The sequence below is a fragment of the Ursus americanus genome, chromosome 25, assembly GCF_024610735.1.
Source record: "Ursus americanus isolate L20-20 chromosome 25, mUrsAme1.1.p, whole genome shotgun sequence".
NCBI classification, from domain to species: domain Eukaryota; kingdom Metazoa; phylum Chordata; class Mammalia; order Carnivora; family Ursidae; genus Ursus; species Ursus americanus.
The window spans coordinates 43,564,625-43,586,082 of NC_142151.1; the positions used below are offsets into that span (position 1 = coordinate 43,564,625).

The following is a 21,458-nucleotide window of genomic DNA, read 5'->3' on the forward strand; positions in this document are numbered from 1 at the left end:
CTATCTACTCTCCTCAGCCTCCAGCAGCTTGTGGTAGGTGGCGATCTCCATATCCGAGACCAGCTCAGCTCCCAGCAGCTCCCGGTAGTCACACAGCAGCCGGGCCATGTCCTCCTTGGCCTGCTGCGGGGTGGCCTCCACTTCGGCCAGCTTATCCTGGGCATCTTGGAGGCTCAGCTCACCCTTCTGCTCTGCCTCCAGGCTGGTGCCTTGCAGGGGGCAGTGCTCTGCCAACAGCCACCAGCAGACAGTAAGTGGGGCATGGAAGACCAAAAACCAACCCCCTTGCTGTGCTTCTCTTTTGCCCACCTGCGTAATTTACTATGGAAGATGTACAAACCTAGAAAAATAAAGAAATAAAATAATCTCTCTTAACTCCACCCCTGAAAAGCTTCCACTGCCAAGTCGGTGCCCTGTTTCTTGAGATTGGTGATTTCCGCTTGAAGTGTCTGGAAGGTTGGTTCAGCTCGCTGACCTCCATCTTAATCACTTTGAGGTCATCACTCTTTCTTCTGGCAGTGGCCTGGAGCTCCTGGCACTAGAACCAGGAAAAGGCAGGAGTGAAAGGTAGCACAGGGAGAGCCAAACCCAGAGCAACTCACTCCAGACCTCTAAGCTTCACTCAGCCAGGACTCATGTGCCCTGCTCAGTCTAGTCATTGTGGCTGAAACCAACCCATACAGGAGACACATTCCTATCTCTGGGAAAGCAGGGTCTGGCTGAGGAAAGAAAACATTCCTACCCAGCCTAGGAATGCAACTACCAAAGATCGCAGGACCAAATCTTGGGCAAGAATACACCTCTGGTCTGTCCTTCCCAGCCAGGCTCTGACAGGAGAGATAGCCAACAGGCAACCCACAGTAGGAAGAAGGCAGCAACCATTTCAAGTGTGGACCTGGAATCATTATTCCTGTTAAGGAATTGCCTTCAACCCTATTCCACTCAGGTGGGTACTGGGAAGTTCAGGCTCCCTGAAGATGTGCTCCCACAGATATATGGGAGGGAAGGCAGGGGGAGCAGGTGCTGGTAGAAGGAAGCCAGCCTGGGTGAGACACTGGCTACCATGACGCATGGATTGAAGAGCCAGCTGTGCCGGTTTGAAAGCCAGTGTGGTGCCTCTAAATACATTTGGGTCTGCAGAGTTGGGTCAGCATCCCCCAACATAGGAATGGCAAGACCCACTTGCTGCGGTGGCTGAGCCAGAGACTTTCACAGGTTCCTTCCCCACTAATCTCCAGCACAGGACGGATGAAGTAAGATGGCCCTAGCAACCGCAAGCCAAAGGAGTAGATCAAACGCTATTGGCGGGAGTGGGGATCCTATATGTCCTCTGGGCATAAGCCAGCACAGGACAGTTCTCCAGGTGGGCACCTTGGTCTGGTACAGGGCCTCGGCCTCAGCTTTGCTCCTCTGGGCGATCTCCTCATACTGGGCCTTGACCTCAAAGAAGATGTTGTCCAGATGCCAGTGGTTGTCCATGGACAGTACCATGTTGGTGTCATCGACCAGCTGCTGCCCCTGGGCCCGTGCAGCAGGATAGGGATCAGTCCTCTGGAAATGCTCAGCACCCATATTTAGGGGTTCCCAGAGCCGCCTCACCAGCAGCCATGCAGAGAAGTTCAGGGGCAGCCCAGAGAAACTTCTCTCTCTTTCTCAGTTTTCCAACCATCCCAGGGGCTTCCAGGGAGCTTAGACCCCAAAGTTACAGCAGCATAGAGGACCCGGAGGAACTCAGTTTCCTGCTGCAGGGTGTCCTCTTTGGCATCGAGGTCCACCCTGACCAAGTAGGCACTGTCCTCATCCTGAAAGAAAGGAGGCAGTGGGCCCAGTGACCTCAAGATGCCAGGGAGAGAGTGACATCAGTAGGGCAGGCGCTGAGGGAGACTAACAGAGTGGGAACAATGCCAGGTGGATCTGATACCTTTAAGAAGTTGAAAATAGGACTTCCGAGACAGAAATCAGGGTAGCCTTCATTCTTACCACTTCTCACAGTTTTGCCCACAGTTCAGTGCAGACTTGGCAGTGAGCTGGGGCCGGGGATGCTTCCACAGCGGAAGAAACTGAGCCCGGTGCAGAGCAGGCTGGAAAGAGCACCAAACTGAGCCCTGGCGGACAAAGCCAGCTGCCTCTCCCCTTCCTCAGCACCACAAAGTCACTCTCAGTCTTTGTCCTGCTGGTGACCTCTGCTTCGTATCTGGTGGCGGTTTGTGGATAAGGAGACTGTCACGTCTCGAGACATTCTCTTTTCTCTGCTGTCCTACACTCCGAACGTACATCCACAAACAGGTTCACAGGAAGAAAACAGGCAGAAAAAGACCCCACAAGTTCCTGGAAAGCGAGGCCAATTCTGTGCCCTAGCATTGCTCTCACACCAGACTTGGAAGCCACATGTATTTTGGCCCAACACCAACTGTCCCACCTTCCCCTGCCACTCACTTGTTCTCATATTCCTCCGTGGCATCCTGGGTGATCTTCAGCTCTGCTGCCTGCCTTATCTTCTCTGCTGGGGACTTGTCCCTCTGCCTCCTGAGGTTGCCAGCATAGCCCTCAAAGTTGGGCTCCAGGCCGTTGGTGCGGGTGCTGACACCCAACTACAGCAGCTCCCACCTGATTTCCAGCACCTGGTTCTGCTGTTCCAGGAACCACACCTGGAACCAGGAAGTCCAAGGTCTCAGCCCCAGGGGACAGCCACAGTGGGCTTGGGCCTGGCGAGAGGGACAAGTGAGTCCATTTTTGTGTTAATTCCCAACATGCTACGATAGAGGCTAGTTAGCCCTATTATTTGAAGCAATTTTAGGCATGTTTATACAGAGGTTTGGGTTTCCTAATGTAGGATAGGGTCTGGGCCTTTGAATGTTCAGCAAGTTCCCTCCTTGACTCTTACTTGCACCAAAGTTTGAGAACCATTGCCCCGCATGATTTGGGAAGAAGTCAGGAAGAGACTTATCGATGAGCCAGCAAAATAACTCACTCTCGGGAATATTCTTTTACCAAATAGCCAGTTACTTGATGGGGATGAAATATTCCCTTTTCCCACCCTTCTCTCTGTTTTACTGACATTGCAAGTGACAGCCACAATTAGTAGCAAAAGAGAAAAATTAACTGATAATCAGTACCTTGAATGCGTTGAGCACCTTCGTGGTAAAGCTCATGAGACACTGTCCTCCTACAGTGAAGCTCCTGTCCTACTCATCCCTCAACTCCTGCCCCCACCTTTCAGCCCAGCAGCCCTCGTCAGGCCATGAAGGAAGAGCATAGTTTAGTTTAATTTTTTCCCAAGCTGGAGCTTTAATCAAGCAGGAGCCCCATACAAATTCCCACATTTTTTTCAGCTTTATAGAGGTATAATTGAGATACAATAAATGATAATATATTGAAAGTATAAACATAATGATTTTATTTATGTATACATCATGAAAGGGCTCCCACAACTGAGTTAATGAACACATCTATCACCTTCCATAGTTATCTTTTATGTGTGAGAAATGTAAGTTCTACTCTCTTAGCACATTTCAATTACACAATATAGTGTTATCAACTACAGTCATCAGGAAAGAACACAGCTCCTTTTTTTAAAAAGATTTTATTTATTTATTTGAGAGAGAGCAAGCAAGAGTGGAGGGGGCAGGAGGAGAGGGAAAAGTAGACACCTTTCTGAGCAGGGAGCCCGACGTAAGACTCGATCCCAGGACCCTGAGATCATGACCAGAGCCGAAGGCAGATACTTATCCAACTGAGCCCCCCAGGTGCCCCAAGAACATAGCTCCTTAGTATCCTGTCTACAGTGGTAAGACAGCCCTAACTCCAGAGCTCTGGGCACATTCACCAATTCTGCTTTACTTCTTACTGGCTGCTTCTTATTTTTTTCCCAGCTCCAAGTCTATGCAATAGTGCTAATCCATAGTTGCCCCTCCCAAAGAAAGAGCACCCTGAGAGGGGTGGGTTTGGGCAGACCTACAGCATTCCTCCCAGACAATCCTGAGCGTCCCACTGGCACAGACTCAAGATGCAACCTTCCTGCCCGCCTCATCTTCCCCAGGGCTACTCAGAGTAAACCTCAATCCAAGACTGCTCCAAGAGCACACTGTTTGCTGCAGCTAGTATACGGAGTCTGGCCTGCTTTTGGTGCTAAGACTGGATGAGATCTGAAGGTCAGGACTCCCCCAGGCTGTGAATATAGTTCACCACTCTCGGCCTGGCCAGCAGAATTTGAAAATCACCTAGTCAAATCATTTGCATTGGCCCCATGCTCCTTTTTCCAGAGCCCATTAACTGGACAACATCTGGTTTTGGTGGTCTCCACTCACTGGCTTTGAGAGTGGAAATGCCAGTCTGCTGGAGAGAAAATATCCATTGGCCATTTTGACTTCTTTGAGACTGAACCTGTCAGGCTGTTCTGATTTACTACGCGCAGCATAGATCACCTTTATTTCAGGGTGAGACTGTAAGTGCTAGTTTGATGAAGTGGTGACAGGTAGCTGAGAGGTCCAGTTCCTAAGGAGGCTTGGAGAACATGAAAAATAAAGTGGCCACCTTCCATCAGAGCCAAATCTAAGAGACAGGGACTGGGCTAGTTGACCTCAGATAATCTAGACCTGTACTGTCCAATGTGGTAACCACTAGCCCATGTCCATCCTGGAAGAAAGACCTGGAAGAAGACTCACTTTGTTAGTGAAGGAAGTGAAATGGTCATCAAGTTCCTTGCTCTGCTGTGACTCCAGCTGCTTCACCTCCTGGATCTTCACCTCTGTGGCTCCAGCAAGCTGTGCTTCGTTACAACTTCTTGGATGCCCTCAAGGCAGACTGCTGGACATACAAACCCCAGTCCTCCAAAACCACCACCAAGGCCAAAGCTCACCCTCCTGAGGCTGCCACCCCAAAACACCCACCCTCGTACCTCCCTAGACTGCTGCCTTGGCCCAGACCTCCAGCTATACTGATGGAAAAACTCCTTCTCCCACCAAAACTAGCAAGACTCCAGCTACTGTAACCCCCGGCCTGGTGTAGCCTTGGAAACAGCCACCAGTCTTGCGGACCAACAGTGAGCTTTCTGCCCCTCCCGGTCCCCTCCTGACAGGATGGCCAAGCCACTGCCCAAACTCCTGCTCTGACACTTCAAGGCATTGATTGGCCTGCTCATGGTGACATGAGGGGCATGAGTGACACTGAAGAGCTGGGAAGAGGCTGTCTTGATGTTTCTCTGCTAAGATGCAGAGGGCTCCCCTCAAAGATCTCCTGGAGTTGGCAGCTGGCCAAGGATAAGTTCTTGGGTTTGACTCCCTTGAAGCTGAAAGTGATAAGAAAGGAAAGGAAAAAAACAAAACAAAAACAGTACCATCTATGTGGGACCAGTATGTCAAATAATCATCAGTTAACAGGGTTTTCTTATTATTATTTATCTATCAACTGTCTGCTGACCTAGGCAACACAAGGTGTGTGCGATTATATCCCAAAAGCTCTCAGATAAGCTGTTTTCTGAAACCATTTGTATTTCAACATTTTTAGTTTCTACCAGAGTGGTATTAAAACTCGAGGTACCTCTTCTAGAGGTTTGAACAGTGACACTGACGAACTGGAAACTGATCTGGAAAGAAAGGTGATTCAGAGAGACCTGTTCAATGGAGTTTTCTACAGTTGGTGGGGATCGCTTCTGCTTCTTTACTCCCACCGTCCCCCCTCGCCAAATACATGGGTGTGACTATGTGTGTGTGTTCCCAAAACAGATGTGCAAAAGAGAAGAGAAAATAGTTAAATAAACTGGATCCGTAAATGGAATAGTACATAGAAAATTTAAATGATGGTCATAAGTTTTATGCAAACAAGATTTTTTTCTGTGTTATTGTTAACTGAGAAAGGGAGGAATCAAAACTGAATAATCGGTATGACCACGAAGTCCGAGGTACAGAAAAAGAAGACCTAGAATAAGATTGGAGATCGAGTCGGCGTGTAGCTATATATTTTTTAAAACTGACTAAAGCTCCATACCTTAGAAAAATATGTTCAAAATATGATACATTTATATCAAAATGTCAACAATTGTTATTGCACATAATGGTTGATTAAAAAAAAAATTTTTTTACCTTTCTGTATTTCCAAACTTGAAATAATGAGCAGTTGTTATTTTTATAATACATGCAATCAAGCCCTGAAATGCTCCAAACCCCTCTGCAAGGAAATGCAACAACCCTTCCTTTGGAAAATGCTCAGCAGGGCAAGGACACTGGTCTCTTCTTTTGGTCCCCCCATGATTATGAGGGCAGCTGCCCAAGGGAATATTCTGGACTCAGGCTCCTCTCACCATCTGTCACCCAGGCCGGGAAAATGCAGGTTACCACACTGACCCCTAGCCCCATCTCTGCCCCCCGACCCTGCAGGCCCTCCACAAGTCACCTGGTACCCCTGAGCGTTCACACGTGCACTGGCAGGGCTCAGCGATCTCTCCTAGTCGGGCTCCTTCTCCAGACCGCAGCTGAGAAGCTGAGATGTTTCCCTCACCCTATAATCCTGTACCCTCCCTGCTTCACCAGGCCTAAGTAGCCGGCCCCACCCATTGTACAAACACCCCTAATGCGATCCGAGCAAAGGAGGAAAAGAGAGGGGGGTATAGCGGAAATGACGTGCAATGTAAGATGTATACCTTTCATGCTTCATTCCAGCTCCATTACTTCCCAGTTTTGTGACTGTGGGCTTTTCGGCCTCAGTTTTGTCCTCTGTCAAATGGGGTGATCATGACATCTGTTCTTGCTACTTAACTAGGGGGTTACGTAACCAATCAAGAGAATGGAAATAACTACTAATTTGCACCACTGACATTCTATAAAGATAAATATGAAGTCCATGTCTTTCTCCAGCAGCAAAAATAGCACCCACAGCCCTAACGTTTACTGCCTGGTCACTGTGTTCCGGAGAGTGGGACGTGCTTTACAAAGATAATCTCATTTAATCCTCACGGGAGCGCTACGAGGTAGATATCACCGTTATCTTCAGTTTTTAGAAGGAGAAACTAGGTTCAAAAGATTAAGGGCTTTGCCAAATATTGCAGCTAGTGAAGATGTAGAGGCAGGATTTGACCAAGACGGGCTGATCCCAGAACTCAATACGTCCATGTCGAATTAAAGCAGATATTGAACGTATGACACCTGCAGTGGCACGGACTGGGAGCCCTGCTGGGAAGTGGTGCACTTTGGCCACTAGACCAGCCTAGGCCCACTGGGCTTCCCAGGTGGAGGCAGAATGTGACTGTACGGTCCTTTCTGTCTTGTCCTTTTCCTTAGGCAAGGCTGGGATTCTAGTGAAAGTTATCACTATTTTGAAAATCATTTTCTGGAGCCCCTGGGTGGCTCAGTCGTTGGGCATCTGCCTTCGGCTCAGGTCCTGGGATCGGGCCCTGCATCGGGCTCCCTGCTCAGCGGGAGGCCTGCTTCTCCCTCTCCCACTCCCCCTGCTTGTGTTCCCTCTCTCACTGCCTCTCTCCCTGTCAAATAAATAAATAAAATCTTAAAAAAAGAAAGAGAAAGAAGAAAAAAAAGAAAGAAAGAAAGAAAGAAGAAAGAAAGAAAGAAAGAAAGAAAGAAAGAAAGAAAGAAAGAAAGAAAGAAAGAAAGAAAGAAGAAAGAAAATCATTTTCTTAAAAATTTTCTCGAGCACCCCAGGCACATTCGACCCTGGACCAATCTCTCTGGAAGGTCATGAGCCAGAGAAAGTGTTCTCCCAGCCCTCGAGGAGCTTCTAGTCAAAATAGGCAAAGAAAGAGCCGGTTGCAGTGGGTCCCCAAGCCTTCTTCTGCTCCCAGCCTCTCCCTATGCGCCTTGGAGCACCTTCCTCTGGACCCCCAGACTGAAGCCCCATCCGTGCTCCAGCCCTCCCCAACTCCACAGCACGGACAGGGCTCTTTGCCCCTGAGCTGGAGAGGTGTGTAGGGATAATCTCATTCTATCTGCTTGGGAAGAGAAGCGACTAGTCTGATGTTGCCCAGCAATTTCCCCCAGGTGAAGGTCAGCACGTTAGTCTCCCAACTCCCGGTGAAAGGCCTTCCCCTCCTCACAGCAAATGGGAGCATGAGTGTCCCACTCAAGCAGGCTTTCTGGAGGGGGTGAGCTCTCCGAGGACTCTCGTTTGAGTTGAGAGGGAAGAAAGAGGGTGGTAACGGGTCAAAGGAGGAAAGAAGCTCGTTTGAATTCATACCGGGACTCACAGGTAGAGAAAGGGAGGGAGCCGCACAGCAGGGAGGGTTTCCCAAATACTCTGCCACACCATCAGGATGTCAATATTTAGCCCAGTTCCCTATGGAAAGAGAGCTCATAAAACCCTTCTCCCTGTGCCCATCTCCCTTTCGAAGCCCAAGCCCTGACAAGTGAGTTACCAGATTCGGTGGAAGACAAGCAGAGGTAGGAGGGGTGTGATCCAGATTCTGGACTAGTCACCTGTGACATTAGGAGGAAAGGAGAATCCATCCCCCAAAGCTGGCGCCTCACTCCATTACCTGCTTACAGCCAGATTTCTTTCAGGCTTCAGGCCTGTGTCCCTCTGAGCTCCTCTGTGGGCTCATTTGGCCTTTGGAGCCCAACATGAAAGTAACGAGTAGATCTGAAGAGAAGGGCTTCGTCCCCGGTAGAGGAGAAGTGAGGAGTGTGACCCATAAAAGGGGTGGGAGACTCATACCACCGAAAGACTCAGCAATTAAGGTAGTTGGGAATAAAAGCTGACACTTTACCTGCCTCACCTTCTTTCCCCTCAGAAAGTTATCAGAACAGCTCACTGTTTCTGAAGCCTTAAAGCGGTACATGCGTTGGGGAAGCCTGGTTTCTAGGCCCACCCTGGACCTTACCTGCTTCCTTACTTACAGTGGGGGCTCAAAATCACTGAGGCTAAAGCTCCCTTCCAGCCCTAAATGTTTGGGTGACTAGGCCCTGTTTAAGGCCATATTCATGCCTGCATAGTAAATACACTCTGGAACAGCCAGGCCCCTTGCCCCTCCCCTTCCTGGCTGGTACCCTCACCTCCGCAGACCTCTCCCACCTAACCAAGGCTGTGACAGGCACAGCACCCTGGACTGGTCAGCCTCAGGGACTCTGTCACCCTGCGGCCTACAGCCTTCAGAGCTCTTTCTGTCCCACACCCTCAGACCCAGGACCAGCTGGAAGCATTTATTCCTTCTTAACGCCTCCCTTGCATGGCTCAAAGTCATCTCAACAGCCTCAAGCGATGCAGAAGGGTCTCACAGATTCAACTAAGGCCTCACCAAGGCTTTGAAGCTAAAGTAAAATGAAAGACAAAAGAATCCCCCAGGATTTTTTTCTTCCCTGAGTTGTTTTAAACCATGTCTGCTGCATTGAATACCACAGACTTATAGCTTGACCTGACCCAACCAAAGCCACCGACTCCCATTGGGCAACTCTGGCCAGTCTAATCCCAACCCCAAGAGCCCAGCCCTTCCTCAGCTCCAGGAAGCTCCAGTGAGGTGACAGGTCTTTGCGGGGAAGAGGCTGAAACCATCCCAACCACAGGGGAAGACTGCCTGATTGGGATGTCCGGGGCTAGGGGGTCTCAGAGGGCTGTTGGATGTGGGGGGAAGAAAAGGGTCCGTTGTCTGCTGAATGTGTTGGGGGATTTCTCTGATAGAATTGGAAAAATGTTCTGTGAAAATAGTGATTGGATTTTTTTTTGGAGACCACTTTATAGTTCTCCAGAGACTTCCCCAGACCCTCTTGTTCAGCCTTCATTGAGAACTCCTGCTGGGGACTTAGAACTTTCGGGATGTAGAGTGTTTGTGACCTAGGTTGAGCTAAGGGAATTCGGCCTTGGAAGCAGACAGCCTGAATGGAACTCCAGGGGCTCAGCTGGTTGGCCCTGAGGAGAAGGGACCTCAGATCAGAGCTCATGTGAGAAGAGGATTAGGGGGGCAGGGGACAGCTGCTGGAAAAGCTTGTTAAGAGTGGCTTTTCCTGGGAATGAGAACTTTCCACAAATCCCATTGTGACCCTCCTGGCAATATCACAGTCCCCACATCTGGCAAATACTTTCTGAGAACATCACCCCCATGCCCTGACTCCAGGGCTAGCCCCTCCTGTCTCTGATGTTAGAGACGTCCAGAAAAAAAAATACCCTTGGCTTCTCCCAGCCACACTGCCTCCGGGCAACATGTCCCTGCTCCAGGAAGCTTCTCTTTTATCATTTCCCAATCTCTCCATTTTCTGGTATCTTAATCAGACAGCGATGAATAATAACTCCCAGCTACCCACTTCTGCCAAGGCTTGACATTACACACACACCACATGTTATAAATTGCAAATGAAGTTTATTGTGCAGACACCAAGACCACAGCACTTTAGATGCAGAGCCAGCAAGGTGGGCTATGTACACAGAAACAGGTTTCCCTGGGGGCAGGGCCACGAGAAAGGCGCAGGCTTTGAGATGAGGCCCCCAACAGAGTAGTCCTCAGGAGAAGGACCAGCAAATGGGCAATGCAAGGAGGGGCCAGGAAAGGGGGCATGGCTGGAAGTACAAGCCCAGGCAATGCAGAGTCTTCCCTAGGGCACAGAGGGTGTCACTGGCTCCAACTAATGGGTTTGGAGAGAAGATATTTCAAACATGGTGTGTGGGCATCCCTTTCCTCCAAAGTGCCATCAGAGGTGGATGACAAGGTTTCACCTGCTGTCCACTGGATGTGCAGAGACAGGCTTCTACGTTCTAAAGCGCAAGAGTCAAGAGGGGACCTCCACCCTTATCTAAAAGAGAAGGTCACACTGGAACCATAAGCTTCACCTGAGCCAGAACCACCCTTTTCAGAGCTGGAACCGCCTCTAGAGCCACCTCCAGAGCCATATGCCCCTCCAGAGCCTCCCCCAGAGCCAGAGCCTCCTCTGGAACCCCCTCCAGAGCTGTATCCTCCTCCAGAGACGGAACCCCCTCTGGAACCGCCTCCAGAGCTGTATACTCCTCCAGAGCTAGAATCTCCTCTGGAACCGCCTCCAGAGCTGTATCCTCCTCCAGAGACGGAACCCCCTCTGGAGCCGCCGCCGGAGCCGTAGCCCCCTCCACCGCCCCCTCTGGAGCTTGAGCCCCTGCCTCCAGAGCTGTAACTGCCACTTCTGGAGCTGTAGCCTCCTCCAGAACCGGATCCTCTACCTCCAGACCCATAGCCTCCAAAGCCGCCCTTGGATGACGCGCTCGAAGATATGGTGCTGCTGGTCACAGCTGCGGAGAGAGATGGTGTCCCCATGGCAATTCCGACCACCTCGGCCTGCGTCCTCCCGACACACCCCCCATGGGACAGGAGCCCCCCACTACTTACACACAGTCACGTTGCTACTGAGGTCTCCGGACATCCTGTCAGGAACAGAAAAAAGAGCTCATGGCAGGGCCCTTGGGGTCTGTGTGCAGCGTTCCATAGCTTCCGCCTGCAAGCATGCACCTCGACCACCAGCCACCGGGGCCTTCCAGAGCCCGCTCTCTTCCGTGCTGCCAGATCGCAGAGGTGGGCAGGCCCCACGTCTGTCCACACGGCGTAGCAGCCCGAGGCATCTCGACAAGCAAATTCACTTCTGATTTGCAACACAGTTTTGAATTGAAACCCATCGGTCTGATAGTCCGAACCCAAGCCCTGCTAGAAATTTTGAAACAAGGCTGCACTGTGAACACGCAACTCAGAAAGAACTACAACTCTGTACAGCCTCCCTAGTCTACCCTCCTGCCCCTGCCGCCTTGGCTGCATCCGAAATCTTTCCCGCTTCTTCCTGCAGGCGGGGCATAGGAGGCCTGGCCTCGAAGACAGGCGCAGAGCAACAGCCGAAGCAAAGCGGCTCCTCCTTGTCGTGCTGGCTTGCTGGTGGCCTGGGGTCGCTTCCCCCTTCCGGTTGCTTCAGCCAGATGAAATCACTGGGGATGCCGCTAACATGGACAAAGGGCTCAGAGAGGGTCTTCAAACAGAGGAGGGAAAGATGCCCCTTGGGAGGTGAGCAAATGATTCAGTTTGTCACGCCAGAAATCTGCACAGAACCGGGTCTGGCACCTGCTGCCGGGGAATAGCCAGCCAGTCAGCGCCTTCCAACATGGTCCCCCCTGCTCCGGGTCACAAGGTGGAGGGAGAAGGCACCGTGCACCCTGCTTACCCATAAGCCAATGTTTCAGGCTGTCTAGGACTAACCTGTTTTCACCACATTTTATTTTCTCTTTCGGAAAAGACCAAGATTAACTTGCTGAATTTAATCTGCTTTGATAGTCATTCCGTATTGATAAATCTACAACTCTACACTAATGCTTTGGGACGAGAATGGCTGCTTGAGGAACCTCGTGATGTCAGCTCTTGGCTGTCAGAAGGCCCTGCTCCCCATCCCCCGCCCCAGCTTTCCCTGCCTTGGCCTCCAGCCCTGGTTCTAGGAGAGAGGGGCTTCTGCCTCCCCAGCGCCCCCCACCTGCACTCCTCGCCCTCCAGCAGCTTGCGATAGGTGGCGATCTCCACGTCCAGGGCCAGCTTGACGTTCAGGAGCTCCTGGTAGTCGCGCAGCAGCCGGGTCAGGTCCTCCCGGGCCTGCTGCAGGGCGTCCTCCAGGTCCGAGAGCTTGCTCTGGGCATCTTTGAGGGCGTGCTCTCCCTTCTGCTCAGCATCCGCAATGGCTTCTTGCACACTCTTACACTGGGAGAGAAGGAGGAAAGGTTTCTGTTGGTCTGGAGAGTAGAGTCTGCCTGGCAGGGGGGCAAGGGGGGGAAGATGTGTTTAGGGTGTGGGAAGCCAGACTCACTGGCCCTGGAAGGATTGGGTCCCTCCGGAGTTAATGTGAGTCACAAACAATGATGCTAAGACCTGCTGTCATCCCTGAGTCATCGTCTTCCAGTCACCTGTGACTGGACCCTTATGCTTTCCCCGTGATGACCCTTGTCCTCACAACACAGGGCATTATCCCAGTTTACAGCTGCAGATGAAACATGGACTGCTTCACAGAACTTCTGCTGCCTCGGGAGTCGACTCTTTGCCCCACACGATCTCTTCCAAGCTCACGCCCATCCGCTGGCCAGCTCCCTGCCACACCTGCTGCCCCCACCACCACCGCTGGTGCTTAGGGCCTGTGCCAAGCGTGGGAGGGGACCCTCTGCCTCCAACCACCCCCCCAACCAAATGACCTTGTGCTTTATCTGTCAGCACTCCCTTTCATTTGTGGAAGCAATCCGAAAGGTAACACAGTCCTTCCCTGCACGAATCCTCACTTTGGAACGTCTCTTAGGCCACCATAAAAATTGTTACAAGCCTTAATTGATGTTACGCTCTAGATGTTTGAGATCAACATATGCTAGACGAGAATTTCTCAGTTTCTCCTCTTTCTCACACACGCACACATACACACACGCTCACACATTCCCGCCCCCCCCCCCACACCGACACATGACTTCCCACCCGCCCAAGCCCCACTCGACCCGACCCCTGGAGACGCACAGCCCTCAGGGCTGTGCCCACCTGCTTCTTCACATGGGCGATCTCCCCTTGCAGCCTCTGGATCACGCGGTTCAGCTCGCTGATCTCCATCTTGACCTCCTTCAGGCTGTCTCCGTGTTTCCCCGCGGTCACCTGGAGCTCTTCATACTGTACGGGAAGAGGAGGACAGTGGCAGCTTGGAGAAAGCCTGGCTGGAGCTAAGGAAAGTCTACTACAGGGCGGGTCAACCAAGCCGGCTTCGTGAGAGGTGGGGGGCTATCTCACATCCCCAAAAGGAGTCGGTGCCATTCTTAGTTGAGGGCAGTTGTGGTCCCGTGGACACTCTTGCTTGGGAATGAGGCCCAACTTCCATTAGACAAAGGCACCTGTCATCTCACTGGCCACTTCTGGCCGAGGTGAAACCCAGCTTGTTCAAGCTGTGGCTCTCTCTGCTCTCGCGTCCTTGCCTTGCTGTGGTACAGGGCCTCGGCCTCGTCCTTGCTCTTCCGGGCGATCTCCTCGTACTGGGCGCGGACCTCAGAGATGATGCTGTCCAGGTCCAGGCTGCGGTTGTTGTCCATGGACAGGACGACGTTGGTGTCGGTGATAGTCTGCCGGATCTGGGACAGCTCCTGCAACACAATGGGAGGTCTGGCCATGGCTTCCCTGCCCACAGCCAAAAGCGGTGAGGAGGCAGCCCCCTCCCCAGTGTTAGGGAAACACAGACACTCAGACGAAGCTGGGTGGGATACGATGGCTGGGAGAAAGCGAGATCACCACCCATCTTAGGCCTCTGCCAAGGGGATGCAGAGAATTATGGGAGAGGCGTCTATTTCTGATCTCCCTGCTGTCTAGCCTCCACCATTTAGACAGTGTTGATAAGTTTGGTGCCCCCAGAAAGAAGCCTGTGGATGACAAATGTTTTGGAAGATATGTGTACACATGGACACGGAGGGGAGGTCTGAAGTACATGAGACATGGGGATGGGAAAAGGACGGCTCTCTTCCTAAGGGCAGCTGGACACTGGAGGAATGGAGTGAAGGGATAGTGTCCCGGGTTTCCCGAGCCTTCACTCCTGTGACATCAGAAGAGATAGTTCCTCTCCTCCAAGACCTGCACCCCAGAAACTCCTAGTAGGCTGGAGTGGTGGCAAAGTGGGAGTCAGCCAGTCCATAAACCCCACTCATCCCCCCTTTTTGCCCATTGAGAAGGACTGCTTTGGTAGGAAGAGTGGGAAGCAAGGGGCTTTCCAGGAGCAGCCTCCTTACCGCATCAAACAGGAATTTAAAGAACTCAATCTCCTGGGTCAGCACGTCCGTCTTGGCCTGTAGCTCCACCTTGGTCATGTAGGTATTGTCCACATCCTGCAGAAAACGTCAGGGGCCTCTGGCGACACTCACGCACGGCTCAAGGTATGGGCCCCACACTCTCTGTCCCTCTCTTCCACCCAGTCCCTGTCAGCTGCTGTCCCACATCCCAGGCACCTCAGGAGAGCCATGTCTCCATGGGGCGTCGTTTGGCGCGGAGTCCACAGTGCACCTCGACTGGGGGCCCCCGCCCTCGTCCACTGCTCACCTTCCCCAAGACCATCAGAGCTCTGGCGGGACGAGCTTTTTCAACCATTCTCTCCCTCCTGCTTGAGACACTGTGTGTTCCCACTACAGGGCCCAGTGCCTGTTAACAGCCCTCAACTCTCCCATGGCGTCTGTCCATCCCACCTCTCTGGAACTTCTGTGGATTTTACACCAAAGCTTCTGCAGGAACCGGCCTGAGAAGCCACACTTCTGCCTTCTAGCCCAAACTCGTCAGCACGACCAACAGCATCTGTTAGCATCCTAAGGGATGTCCATCCCTTCCTCAGCTCTTTAGAAGAAAACGGAAGTGCTTTCTGTTTGCGTCTTGCACAGCCCGCCGTAAGCTTTAAGGAGGTTATCGGTAGAAATGCTCCAGCAGCTTGAACTGCAGACACGTTTGTTTTCAAGAGAACCAGCGGTGCACATGCCTCATCCTTTCCTCTGGTTGCTGCTGTTTCCACTCAGAGTTGTACTCCAGCCCGTCTGCCTGGATCCAGTGGGCTTCTGAAGCCCCCTCAGTCCCACCCAGCCGTGACATTCTCTTGCTCACCTTTTTAAGGGTCACAAAATCATTCTCGGCGGCTGTGCGCTTGTTGATTTCATCCTCGTACCTGTGGGGATCCGGGGACACAGCTGTTAGATTCGTTCTACTTTGTTTACTTTTTTCTTTCCCCTTTCCTACTGGACTCACCCCCAAATCCTCCACTCTCTAAGAGTATGGAACACTCCTTCACTCTCCAAATGCTAACTATGATGTCCCAAATAAGGATGCTTTTTATAAATTAACTCCCAAACATGTGAAGAAAACACGATCTCTGAAGCCCTCAATGTCTTCCTCACAAAGAACAGGCATACACAAATCATCACCACAAATGCAATGGGGACATGAGGGGCCTCCTGGGGGAATGATCGGATGGCTACAGTCAATATCCATTCAGTGTTTACTCGGCCACCTACTTCTTCTTAAAATCCTCAACAAGATCCTGCATGTTGTTCAGCTCTGAATCTTGGGATGTCCGTTCTGCAGAGAGCGTATCCACGTACGTCTTCAGTTTGGCAATGTACGCTTGGAAGATGGGCTCCAGGTTAGTGGTGCGGGTGCCCACGTCCAGCTGCTGCAGCAGCTCCCACTTGGTCTGCAGCACCTGGTTCTGCTGCTCCAGGAACCGCACCTGCGGGGACCAGAGGAAGAGCACGGGAGCTCTGGATTGCCCTTCCCACCGGCGAGCCTCACTTGCCAGAGGCAGCTCTGATCCTGCTTCGGGACATAAAGAAGTCTATGCGGCTTTGTGCTCACAAGCCGGATGCCGGATCCAGCCCAAGCTCCCTGCCTCCACACTTGGAAAGTTCTACAGACTCCTAATGTGACATCTGGCACTTTCCATGCAGAGAACTCTTTCTCCTACTTCACCGCCCACTATCTTGTTTGCAGCTGCTCCCGAGACTCCAGGCCATTTCCCTCTCCCATCCTAGTTAAATTCCCAGCAAAAGTCCTATAAAGTCTTGGGCAAACCAAAAACAGGCGTCCACTGGCACTGCCCCTAAAGGTGCTGAGTGTGCGAGCACTGCAGGGCAGGGCTCCTCGGTCTGATTTTTAAGAGCCTCATAAATTTCTTGGGCAAGTTCATCTGCCTTGAAGTAGGACTAAACTCTGTAACGCTCGAAAGTGACCCCAATAAAGAATTTATAGGTCACAAAACTGAGCATGCTTCTCTTGAAGGCAGGAATTTCACTCAACCCCAAGCAGGTTCAGCTTTCCAGAACTTAAGAGAGTAATGACTTCCAGGGAAGGAAAGACTATCTCAGAAGATGTCTTTCCAACTTCTTCCTTCCGACACCTGCTGCCTCTTGGCCTGAACTCCTCAGTCCATTACCTGTCTATTTCAGTTTTTCCCACGATTTTCCGAATTTTCCATAAATCTTACTTATTTAGGCTGAAACAGTGAAGCCCAAGGCATACCTAATTCCTAGCTGCAGACTGTTTCAGAAGACGCAGCCCATGAAGCCAGCATCTTTGCCATTTGGGAAATAAGCCAGGCTAGTTTGACCACACCAAGGCCTCCTAAAAGAAGTGACTCTGAGCTGTTTCCTCTCCGGTGCGTAGTGGAAGTGGGGCATCCTGAGCATCGGACGGAGCCAGCTTCTCGTGACTCACCTTGTCGATGAAAGAAGCAAATTTGTTGTTGAGTGTCTTGATCTGCTCCCGCTCCTGAGCCTTCACGTTCTGGATCTCTGGGTCCACTTTCACGTTGAGAGGCTGCAGGAGGCTCTGGTTGATGGAGACCTCGTGGATGCCTCCGCCGGGGAATTCTGCAGGCCCAATGCCGCCAAAACCCCCAAAACCTCCAAAACCTCCAAAGCCACCGCCACCGCCACCTCCAAAGCGGCCTCCGCCAAAGCCACCGCGTCCAAAGCCACCTCCACCGAAGCCACTGCCTCCAAAGCCACCTCCACCGAAGCCACTGCCGCCTCCAAAGCCACCGCCTCTGCCACCAAATCCAGCACCGGCGCCAAAGCTTCCACCTCCTCCGGCCACACTAATAGAGATGCTCTTGGTGCCTCCGAGGCCGACAAGACTCCGACTGCCAAAGCCGCCACCGCCGTAGCCCCCTCCGCCACCACCATGGCGGCTCAAGCAGGAGAAGCTAGAGGCCGATCTCCGGCTCCCACCGGAGACCACGGCTGAGCCGCTGCTGAAGCCCCGGAACCCTCCTCCTCCTCCTCTTCGAGATCTGCACGAGATCTGACAACTCATGACGCCTCTGCCCAGTGAGGAAAACTGAGGTTTCTGAGACGAGTTAAGGCTGGAGACTACGCTCTGCTGTCGGGAGACTGTCAGGGTCCCCCCCTTTTATACCTGCCAATGAGGTGTCAGTGTGCATGGGTGTGGGCACACTTGTGCATGGGTTTGGTCTCCCTGGAAGCTACGCCTGGTTAGTGATTATCAAGCTAATAGCCATTAAAAATCTACTAATCAGCTCCATCCCAAAACTTGCTTTGACTGCAAACTCCTCCTGTTTATCTGGGCATCTGTCATGCAATTCGATTTTTGTGAAATCATCAAAAGAGGAGATCAGGACGTGGGTTTCTCAATCAGAAAAAAAAAAAAAAAAAAAGACCTTCTGCAGAATGTTGTTCCCTGTTCTGGACCAACCCAAAGGAGGGCAGCTACCACCGGGCCTGTGCCGGCTTGCCACCCGGTGAGGCTGATGAAAGAGGTGACAGGCTTATTAACTATGGGGCCCCTCAGTGGCAGCTTTAGAGTTCTTGCTTCTCCCTCTGCTCCAGGGAGAGTGTCCACAAGTAATTTTGTGGAGTACAAAGTAACAGGGGCAGGTATGCATGCCCTTACAGAAAGAAGTTGGCCTAGGATGCTTCAAAAAAATTGGCATTTTTCAAAATATCTTGACTCCTTCCAATACATACCACACCAGGAGAGCACAAGAGTCAGTCACTGAGAGGAGGAGAATTTTCTTTCTTGTAACTAGAAGTCCTCATATTTATCAACTCTGTCATTTACCCACATGAAAACCCAAAGGATGAGGGACTTAGAGAAAAACCTCTCTATTCCTGGGTCTGTCCGACTCTGAGCACCCAGCAAGAGGCTGTCATCAAAGGCTTTCCATGACTCCAAGGTCTGAGTGTCTATTGATGTAACCAGTCAGTAATCATGTATTATCGAGTGTTTCTGCTAGGCAGCCAGGAAGTCCAACTTCTCAAGATCACCAGGGACGGACGAATACCAGAAAACCCATCAAGTCACCAAAAGCAGAGAGCATCCACCCCTAAACTCAATCGCAGTCCTTCCTTTGCCTGTGTGGCCAGGCATGTGAGGACTGGAATGGAATTTAAGGTCAAATGGTCTAGGTGTGAGCCCCAATTTGCGATTTCCAGGCTCTGTGACTTTGAATTCAACGTTGAGGCTCTGTACTCTTAGCTATAAAATGGGAAATTCACACAAAGTGTTTTGAAAACCATGACACGATACAAATGTTAGGTATCACTACTATTTTGGGTGAAGCAAAGCTATCTCCTTCTCTTTTCTGGTGCTAAGGTCGTGCATTCCACGTAGCCCATGCGTTGCAGAACCAGGATTTCTCAGGGCCCAGGACAGAGTGAGCAGAAAATAACATAAAAATCATACATTTGAGTTTAAGTCTCAGTTTCATCGTATTTTAGTTAAATGACCCTGGATCATTCAAAATGCTCTTTGAGCCTAAATTTCCTCACTTCCAAAAGCAAATAAGAAGAATATGGCTATTGTAAAAAATAGAACAGAGCACGTGGCATGTGCTAAACACAGTTCCTAGTTAGTAGCAGAAACTCAGAACGTGTCATGTTCCTTCTTACATTCCCTCCCCCGCAATCCCCAATCCTGTGATTGGAGCGGGGATAAGGGTGGAGAACAGGGAGCTACCCGCTCGTGCTACTTGGTTTGCAGTAAGAAAATGCTGAAGGAAGCAAACCCATGTGTCTCCTTGATTTTTTTCCCCCAATCTGGCTTATATAATCATAATCAGGCAAATAAATCCTAAGGCTGAAAGCTTTGGAGAGAACCTCAATCCAAAATCAATTGCGTCCTTATCTGTGGATATCTGAGCACCGCCCTAATTGTCCATTACTCCAGCATGACTATGCCCAGGCCACGCCAGCCACAGGCGTCTCAGTCCCTCTGTGAAGGAAAGGAAGGGACATTTATGGAGCATCTGCTATGCCCCAGGCTTGTGCCAGGCACACAGTCTGCCTACGTTACTGCTCTATGATTCTGCTTTCACTCCAAGTCTCCCTTCCCATTGTCTCCACTGGGCGTCTGCCCTTTCTAGACCCATTTGCCAGTTTTTAAAAGTCAAGTTCAAGAAGGAGAGTCCTCTTCTCTTGAAATGTGGAGGGTAGAATTAATGCAACTTTGATATCATACACCATTTTACTTCCATACTCTTAACCTTACCTTTTACGTAACCTCCAGGTGCTTAAATATCAGATAACATTTTATTTCCATATTTTTAAGCTTTACCTTTTATATCACCTCGGTGTGCTCGTCCAGATAACATGTCCCGCATTCGCTAAGGGAGCGCGGTGTGAGTGGAGACTCAGGTCTGCCTGTGATTTGGCGGCTGACTTCCCCTGTGATCCTCAGTGCCTTTACCTATAAAATGGGAACATTTGCCCCGGATCCCCCACTACCCCACAAGGATATCGATCTGTTGGTGTAATGGGTTTTAGGCTTTACTGCCTCTGATAACAGAAGAGGGATCATCCTGTAGGACGAAATCTTTCTTTCAACAAGCTGCTGGCAAGCGCAGACCCCTAAACACTTTCCTCCTAAGCGTCAAAAGCCTCTAACGTGGCCAGTAGAGCAGAAAAGCAAGCCCCCGCTGTGAAGGGAACTGTTCAGCCCCTGAGAAATACACATGGACGCAGAGGGCAGACTCTCCTGGTAGGACTGGATCCCCCCTGCCCACAATCCCTTGTACCTCTCTCACAGCCCGTCACGTCCTCCTTGTGCTGCAAGGAGCCACGTCCCCGGATGTGAGCTTGGGTCGCATTCATCTTTACCCCAAACCTCCAACCCCTCAGCACAGAGCAGTCACTCAGAGAATAAGCCTAAGGATCCAAAAATCATGCTTAGGGTTTGGGGTTGGGAATTGGCAGCCTTCCCTGACACGGGAATGTGATGTGAGCAGCGTTTGAGTCTTCACAGCCTGCCCTGCACCTGTTCCCCAAAGATCCCACCTGGACCTTGTCTCCGGCTTCTGACTCACCCTTATCAGGGAGGGGCTCCCCTCCACCTGCCAGCAACGTGAGTCCCTCCTTCCAAGGACTCAAAGCATCGCTGAACCAAGCTGCTGAAACCAAGTGCTTGGATTTCAAAAACAAAACAAACTGCAAACCCTCCTCTTCCAGCCCCAGCAGCTGAGTTCAGGGTGCTCTAGGGGCTAACAGTCAACAGAGCCCAATAACATCAACAGCTCAGAAAGCACACAGGCTGGAAACCAGCCACCCACAGGCCAGCCTGCCGCAGAGACCCGTAAAGGCAGCAGATGTCCCGTCCCGGTCCCTGCAGTGGCTGCTAAACAGGGTACTCTCCGTCAAAGTGTCCGGATCCTGCTCCAAAGCCTGGCGGCTCCGGGGCCAAGGGAAGGGGGGACAGGAGGCTCCCAGGCTCCCAGGAGAAGCCACTTGCTCAATATCTCCCCTGGGACACTGGATTGTCAATGATTATCTTAACCCCGCTCACTCAGTCACTCGTCCCAGGGTCATTCAGTGCAGCCCCAGACCTCTCCTTTCTTGTTGTGTCCTTTTTTGGCTTTTTTATTTGACTCCTTTTTCTTTTTAGAGCCACGAACCGCACAGCTACTGATTTGAAGGTGTCCTGGCCAAACTGGTGTAACTGAGACGCCAAGCTGGTGGGCAGCCAGGCACCCAGAGCATGAAAAGCCCCACACTCTGTTGTGTGGACTCCGTTTGGGAACGCA

The 21,458-nt window shown here is 51.3% G+C and overlaps 2 protein-coding genes across 4 annotated transcripts; both read right to left on the minus strand.

The window, feature by feature from the left end:
- LOC148107819 (keratin, type II cytoskeletal 2 epidermal-like) lies at nt 1-3,152 on the minus strand. Its single transcript, XM_087855397.1, has 8 exons — nt 3,117-3,152; nt 2,608-2,648; nt 2,437-2,526; nt 2,146-2,194; nt 1,707-1,802; nt 1,372-1,518; nt 382-538; nt 1-227 (listed from the first exon to the last, which is right to left on the minus strand). Exons 1-8 carry the CDS (start codon nt 3,150-3,152, stop codon nt 1-3), a joined length of 843 nt encoding a protein of 280 aa, XP_087711523.1.
- Nucleotides 3,153-10,514: 7,362 nt separating this feature from the next.
- Nucleotides 10,515-17,737, minus strand: KRT2 (keratin 2). Of its 3 annotated transcripts, none has more exons than XM_045800981.2 (10): nt 17,138-17,737; nt 15,940-16,154; nt 15,533-15,593; nt 14,677-14,772; nt 13,876-14,040; nt 13,451-13,576; nt 12,414-12,634; nt 11,294-11,328; nt 11,002-11,196; nt 10,515-10,887 (listed from the first exon to the last, which is right to left on the minus strand). In XM_045800981.2, the coding sequence occupies exons 1-10, from the start codon at nt 17,735-17,737 to the stop codon at nt 10,724-10,726; spliced, it is 1,878 nt and encodes a 625-aa protein (XP_045656937.2). In that variant the 3' UTR covers nt 10,515-10,723. The 3 variants fall into 3 exon arrangements, with proteins under 3 accessions (XP_045656937.2, XP_087711558.1, XP_045656936.2); XM_087855432.1 differs by having other exon boundaries at nt 10,966-11,196; XM_045800980.2 differs by having other exon boundaries at nt 10,515-11,196.
- Nucleotides 17,738-21,458: the final 3,721 nt, after the last annotated feature.

Bases quoted from the DNA above. Each gene is read 5' to 3' on its own strand.
- KRT2 (XM_045800980.2), bottom strand. From the start codon at position 17,737: ATGAGTTGTCAGATCTCGTGCAGATCTCGAAGAGGAGGAGGAGGAGGG. The intron at 16,155-17,137 runs GTGAGTCACGAG...TGGTCCCCGCAG, and splicing joins TTGCTTCTTTCATCGACAAG to GTGCGGTTCCTGGAGCAGCA. The intron at 15,594-15,939 runs GTAGGTGGCCGA...GGATCCCCACAG, and splicing joins GTTGAGGATTTTAAGAAGAA to GTACGAGGATGAAATCAACA.
- LOC148107819 (XM_087855397.1), bottom strand. From the start codon at position 3,152: ATGAGCTTTACCACGAAGGTGCTCAACGCATTCAAG. The intron at 2,649-3,116 runs GTACTGATTATC...TCCTGGTTCCAG, and splicing joins AGGTGCTCAACGCATTCAAG to GTGTGGTTCCTGGAACAGCA. The intron at 228-381 runs GTGGAGTTAAGA...GGCTGTTGGCAG, and splicing joins GCAGTGGAAGCTTTTCAGGG to AGCACTGCCCCCTGCAAGGC.